Source organism: Takifugu flavidus, chromosome 22 (assembly GCF_003711565.1).
Source record: "Takifugu flavidus isolate HTHZ2018 chromosome 22, ASM371156v2, whole genome shotgun sequence".
Classification (NCBI taxonomy): Eukaryota; Metazoa; Chordata; class Actinopteri; order Tetraodontiformes; family Tetraodontidae; genus Takifugu; species Takifugu flavidus.
In genome coordinates this window covers 2638748-2645596 of record NC_079541.1, presented here as the reverse complement: position 1 = coordinate 2645596, position 6849 = coordinate 2638748, and the positions used below count along the sequence as shown (strand labels likewise).

At 49.6% G+C, this 6849-nt stretch overlaps 1 protein-coding gene across 1 annotated transcript; it reads right to left on the bottom strand.

The window, feature by feature from the left end:
- Positions 1–1970: 1970 nt before the first annotated feature.
- Positions 1971–5899, bottom strand: ifrd1 (interferon-related developmental regulator 1). Its single transcript, XM_057022793.1, has 12 exons — positions 5678–5899; positions 4270–4374; positions 4103–4184; positions 3899–4023; positions 3650–3807; positions 3520–3570; positions 3261–3439; positions 3088–3196; positions 2874–3008; positions 2670–2798; positions 2500–2595; positions 1971–2417 (listed from the first exon to the last, which is right to left on the bottom strand). The coding sequence occupies exons 1-12, from the start codon at positions 5706–5708 to the stop codon at positions 2331–2333; spliced, it is 1287 nt and encodes a 428-aa protein (XP_056878773.1). The 5' UTR covers positions 5709–5899; the 3' UTR covers positions 1971–2330.
- Positions 5900–6849: the final 950 nt, after the last annotated feature.

The following is a 6849-nucleotide window of genomic DNA, read 5'->3' as shown; positions in this document are numbered from 1 at the left end:
CGCCGCAGGAGTGATGATGATGCAGCACACACAGGGGCAGACATTGAAGGCAGGCATCGAAACCCCCCCAGGTAAAATGGCTCCTCACCACCTCTCCGCGGCGTCCTCCGGAAAACAGTTGTCAGCCCTGATGGGGGTCTGTGCTCATCACTGGCTCGGATATAGAGAAAGAGCCACGGAGAGGAGGGGGAGGGTGATGTAGCCGGTGTTTGCCTGCGCACGTGCACGTGTTTACGTGAGTCCTACAGTGGCTATGAGTCACGCAGCGTGGGGGCTACAATGCATCTGCGCCCAGCACGACAAATGAGCACCGCTTGACTCTATTTCAAGTCTACAACCACATTCCATATGGTGCCAGAACAACATACACTGATGGGGGGGGTTCACGCCATAAGATGGTGTCCGGGTCATATATAAAAGGTTCTCCCAATGTGTTACCTATATTACCTTTGAAAACCACATGGTTTTGGTAATGATGGCAAGTTCTGCCATCTTTTTAACGCGTGTATATTCTGTACAAATGTGTTTGTAAAAGATCTAATTTCCAAACTTTGCTTTAGGTTTCCAGTGTGATTTTTGCTTTGAAATCTATAGATTTCCCCGATTCATTCTTCTTTTTGGGCTCCTGTGTTCATTTTTATATGCAGAGGTGGCTGCAGCAGGTTTAACAGTGCCACCGTCCGGCGGAGTGTGGAATTACACCCACACTGACGTCATAATCAATGGAAAGTCTATTTCTAACAGCTCAACAACATGTCAAAATAACATATTAAATGGATTCTCAAGTGATTTTTGCACACTACAAGTGGTACAACTAGTGTGTGTGTGTGTGTGTGTTCTTGTATTTGATATGTATCAAGTACCACACTCATTCTGCTGTCAAAGTGGGACCATGATTACAAAGTGGGGCCATTTTGGCTGATCCCACGAACACAAAGGACTGTTTGAAGGTTAAGACATGATTTTAAGGTCGGGGTTAAAGTAAGGTTAGGGCAAGTGGGTGAATTGGGATACTTAGTGTCAGGGTAGGTAGCAGGTTCGTGTCTTTGAAAGTCACCACAAAGATATAAATATGTACGTGTGTGTGTTTCCCATAATGCTCTGCTCACAATCTGATGTCACTCCTCGTCCAGCCTGGACTGAAGGCAGGGTTCTACAGAAAGGGGACTCGGGTCACATCACGGCATCTACAACGGTGTCTCTGGTGGCGTCCCCCCTCCCAGACAGGGGGAATCCAACTTGAAGTCCGCCCCACAAATCATTACCGACCAACCACGGGTGGCAAATGTGCGTGCAGAACGGCGGCGGCCATTTTCTCAGTTCCACAACACGGCCCCCGGCGTGATGGGGGAGGACACATGTCTTCCTCTGGAGCTGTGACAAAGTGTTCCTAATCTCGCTGCACATTTTTCATCATGAAGGCTGCCACGCACGCCTTGCTCGGGGGGGTGGGGGGGGACACTCCAGCTAAGAAGACATTTCCAACTGAACGGGCCGATGGTGGAAAAACAAATGAACCTGTGTGTTGATGTTCTGCCTTCAGGCCTCTTCCATTTCCTCCTTCCTGCCCTTGAACGCAACACTGGGCCCCCAGAAGAGGACGAGGACGTCCCCGAACCTCAGCCATTCAAACATAACGTTGCATCACAGGGCGTTCGTTTGAAAAGGGCGTTAGCTTAGTAGCTACTAATAACTACCCAACAGTAGCCATTGTAAGAGGCAACATATGGTCACACCCGTCTATAACACACTAGGTAATAACATAACTCACAAGTCTTTAAGATGAATGACAAAGTTCTGTGATGTCACAGAACTACGTACCAGCGGTATAAAACTAGCATTTGTCGGTTAAGTTGTCTTGATCCTTTGTTTCGTTCTCGCTGGATGTGTCAAATCAGAGGTAAAGGTGAGGGGGCGGGGCTTATCTCCAACTGTGATATGATAATAAATGAAGGCTCCTGGCACTCGTGTCTGGCCCATCTTTTATTTATCTCTCTTATACAGACAATCCATCATTGTTACATATCCAACACTAAAATGTCATTATTTGCTACGAATGCACGACAACCTACCATAAATAATCCACGTGTGACCGCTAAACAACTAAATGGTGCAGAACTCAAGGTGAGTAAGAAAAAACAACAATATACACCTATGTACACGGTTAATGTGGAAATATTAAAAATCACATTTCCTAATCAAGAGCACGACGCCTGCGGTGACGAGCGAGTCGGTGACACAACCAGGAAAACACAAGACACCAAGGATGAGAATTCAAAACATGACGAAAAGTAAAGTAAGTTAGGTTCATAAATAGTCGGGACTGAAGGTTAGAACTCTCCCACGTCCACCCTCTTGTCCCTGAACTTGCTCCTGGCCTTGGTCCGGGCCTTGAACGCAGCAGAGTTGTGCAGGTGCTGGAGACCAGAGGGGTGTGGGTACGGTTAGACATCGGGTGGTTCGACAGGTGAAATCACAGGGGTCAGAGTTCATACGCACCCTTTCAAAGCGGGAGATCTTCATGGCCTTCATCGTGGCCGAGTCGACCAGGATCGGTGGCCCCAGTTCAAACACGTCTCTGATGAACTCGTTGCCCTGGAGACACACGCCGGTAAAACGTGACGCAGGTTTGCATCGTGTTGCCGTGTAAATCCAAGGCGAGGCTTCACCTGCAGGTGGTAGTTCATCCCCGAGCCCACAAACTCCCTGAAGGCATCGTAGGTCCTCTTCCTCACCCAGCTGTCAATCGTCATGCGCTCCGTCCCGAAGCGGATGGTCTCAGACTGGAAATCTCCCTCCTTCGTGGACAGAGACGGGGGTGAAAAATCATCCTTAAATGCAAATAAAATTCCCCGGGGTTCCCAGTTTCCTACCTCGACGGCCTTGAGAACGTCCCTGAACACCGAGCGCTGCTTCCTCTTGTCCGTCTTGGCCCTGTGCTTGTTGCAGTCTGTTGCCAGGGCGTTCAGTTTGTCACACAGCTCCTCCCAGTCATCAAACTGGAAGTCCTGGAGGGACAGACGCAGGTGACGATGATGCGTTCAAGGCCAACCAAGAAAAATGGAAAAAGCCTGCATTCAAACTCACGCAGTCCATGTCTCTGGCGAGCTCGAACAAAAGGGCGATCGTCTCCCCGGCAGCGATTCGCATGTTGACGTCGTCGCTCTCCAGCAGCCGCGGCAGTTTGGGCAGATGTCTGCAAATCAGACGCCGTTAGACGCCTCAAAATCGGACGAGTCGGAGCGCCGAGAAGATCTTACTTGCGCAGGATGTCGTTGAGCTGACTGGCTGCACAGATGGTGAGCAGCAGCGCCCAGGACAGCAGAGCGTTGGTGTGGAGCTGGCTGGTCTGGGGGGTGATGGAGGGACAGGTCCCGTCCGCCCTCGCGTAGGACCGGGTGAACAGGTTCTCGAAGCACTCCATCGTCGCCTGCACGTCCTACAGAGGGAGAGAGGGAGACCGTTGTGATGAGTGAAGCGCCTCAACCAGCAACCCAAGACGTGAGGAGAACCACCCACCAGAACATCATCTTCTGCAACCAGAGTACAGAGGCCCAGACTTGTTGCCACCTGGCAGAGAAACAGGTGTATTCAGCTCAGCATCCACATCCCAGAGCTCCAGGTCAGCCTGTCATTGTTGGACACTCACCGCCTGTCGGGCCTGGATGTTGGCCGATCCGTCCGCCAGGATGGTTTTGAAGATCGGCTTCAGGGTCTTGAACACCTCCTCGCTCTCGATGCCCGAGCCCAGCTGGATGCACAAGAGGCAGGCCAGAGAAGCTGCCGCCCGCTGCTCCTCACCTTTACCTGGCAGGGAGGGAGGAGAGTGGGAATGAGCATCTCCCCTCTCCCAGAGGAAAGCTAGCAATGCACGTGCACTTAAAAGTTCTCCTGGAACCTTTCTTGAGGCAGCGTTCGATGCTGTCCGTGATGGTCATCCTCCTCTCAGAGATGAACTCGTACAGGATGCGTGTGGCCATCGCCGTCTTGAGCCCATCCAGCGCCCCCTGTCTGGTCTTTGCACTGAGACCAGAAAACAAAGAATCGTCACTTCTACTCTCGTGGCGGGGGCGCTATCGGAGGATTCGGACGGGCTTCCCACCTTTTATCGACTGTGCTGTCTATGAACCCCTTCAGCTTGTACTGGAAATCCTCCTGGGCCGTGTCCTCGCTGGCTTCTCCACCTGGCGACACACCGGGCTACGGGATTAGCGTCCGCAAATGCTGCAAAGCAGGCAAGCGAACGCGAAGCGCACGGACCAAACGTACCTTCATCGGCAACACTGGTGGAATCACTGAAGCTGCTGCAATGACTGAGGGTCTCGATGGAGGCGTCCTCGTCACTGAAAGGCTGCACGTGTGCATTCTGCCCTCCTGAGAAACAACATTCGGTCAGGGTAACGTAATGTGGGAACAATCACACCCGGGCTTTATTACGCAATCTTCTAACCACAGGTGCTGTGGCAGCGACTCGACTTATCTAATCAGCTCCGTGTCCTTTCCACCCCCTCGTTCATTCGTTCACATGCGATAACGCACGACGCCATCGCGATCAAGATCACCTCACACTTCTGTCGACAGTGTCACCCTAACGTCACAATCCACGTCGCCACACTGGACAACTTCCCCATAGCGACCAGTTCAGTCACTTCTGATTGAGAAGCTGTTTCCTGCCTCTAAGTTACAGTGATAAAGATCCACCACAGCATGCAAACAGAAGGTCAGAGAAGGCATTTTCTCCTAAAATCAAGCAGGATCCGGTTCAGGCAGAATATGGTTCGCAGGAATGAAACCACGCAGCCTCTTGGTGTGCCTCCATTCTTGTCCTGCTTTTAAAAATGTCCTGATCTAAATGCAGGCGCCCTTGAATAACCTAACGTGGTATTGTGACTGCTGAGGGATCAGGGGTGATCGAGTTCATCGGGTTGCACGTCTGTCTGTTTAACCATGTTGTGACTCCAAACACACGTGTGTCGACGTGGACCGGCCCCCCCTTCCCGCCCCAGCTGATTTCTGAGAACCAGGCACCGCCTCGTCTCTGTCCTGCTGTCCAAAATGTCCGCTCGCCACCTCCGAACAACCACCACCAACTTGGAACAACTAACAAACCGTCCCGATGCTTTAAACTCCACATACGTTTTTAGCTAACGCGACTCTAAAAGCGACGAATGCGGCTCCAGACTAATTTAGGCCAATGTGCTGACAGGTCGACTTCATTTTCAGGTTAAAGTCGTTATAAACATTCAGATCTCGCAACTGTTTGGGATTCATTGTCTTTATACGAGTCAAACCGTCTGGATTAGCTTAAAAAGTACACATTAGCTAAAGACGTTTTCCTGTTAATATGCAACATATGTTAACTATCTCGAAAACACATCCAGCGCTCCTGTAAAATACCAGACTTTCAGATTGTTAAAACTTTCAGATTGTTAAACTCTTTAAATGCTTATGACAGTAAATAAAAATCTATTGTGGTCACATTTTACAGGCGGCACTTCGTGTTGCCGCGGCTAGTTAGCTTTGTGTTTTGATACAAGCCCTTTAGCATCTGTAGTCCCTGCTATACACACGTTCGACGGCACACAATGGGCGGCCCCAACACAAAGAACTACAAATCCCAGCAGCACGGAGAAGCCAAACAAGCAAGGCCAAAGAATGCGGCAGCTCGCTCACTTACTCCTGCCGTTCTTCTTCTTGGTCCTTGGCATTTTCGCGCAAACGAAGGTCGAAATTGATCAAAAATCAGCCAATACACGACCAGCTTTTATTGTATTGTCTCGTAAAATGAAAATATTCCCGTGGCACAGCAGATAGAAAGGAATTGAAAGCGATCTTGGAAATAGTCAGTTGGCCGAGACGATACATTTTCCCTCATCAACTGGGGCTGCGCGCGGCAAGGGCGGCTCCGAGTATTTATACCGGCAGACATGTCACGAGGAGGTTTCCCGGCATTCACGACCAATCCGGGAACGGGAACAGGTGTCGCGTGTGTTCGCGCGTGAAGCAGGCAACATCGGAGCGTGCGCGTCGACCTTATATGTAACACACGTGTTCGCTAATAGGAGTAAAATTTAGACAACTGTACAAAGTCATAGAACGATTATATGAGGCTCGAAAGTATAAATAACACACGACCTTAATTTAGCCGAGTCTGATCTTTTTTTTTTTCTTTTTTAACCAGTGATTTTTATTTAAAATAAACGCCCCAGTTTAAGTTCTGACTGGATTTTGACTCCACGATCAGAAATAGTTCCATTTTCTTCACATAACTGGGGGGACTGAACCCCCCCCCAGATGCAGCCTCCTTGCAGCAGTTGTCAGTTCAGAACAGAATATTCAGTCCTGCAGGATTCAGCCGGGGGATGTGCAGAACCCTCCGTGCACCCATGTGAACACCTCCACTCATTATAATCACCCAACCATTTTTTTTGGCTGTATACTTAACGTAAGGAAGGAAACTGCCCTCGCGGTGTTGACGCAAACATTGACTAATCTCCGACATTTGCAACTTGCTGCCACAGAACTGATGTCCCAGAGATGAATGTTCCAGATTAAAAAAAAGACGTAATCATGAATGAATCTCAACTTCCTCCAGATGAGTGAACACCACCGCTTTTATAGCAGCGCAGCCATGACTCAACCCTTATTATAGTATGAACTTAACCCACAGAAGAAGGAGGATATGTGGGTTAAATGCAGCGGTTGACCTTCGGGGGATTTCATAATCATGTATTTGTTTGGGAACTTAGATTCACACTTTACAGAAATGATAACAATCCTTAGCTTGTAGAAACTTAACTGAGCAAAGAAAAAGTGGCGGCAGAAGCTATTTACAGCGCCCCAGGGTGG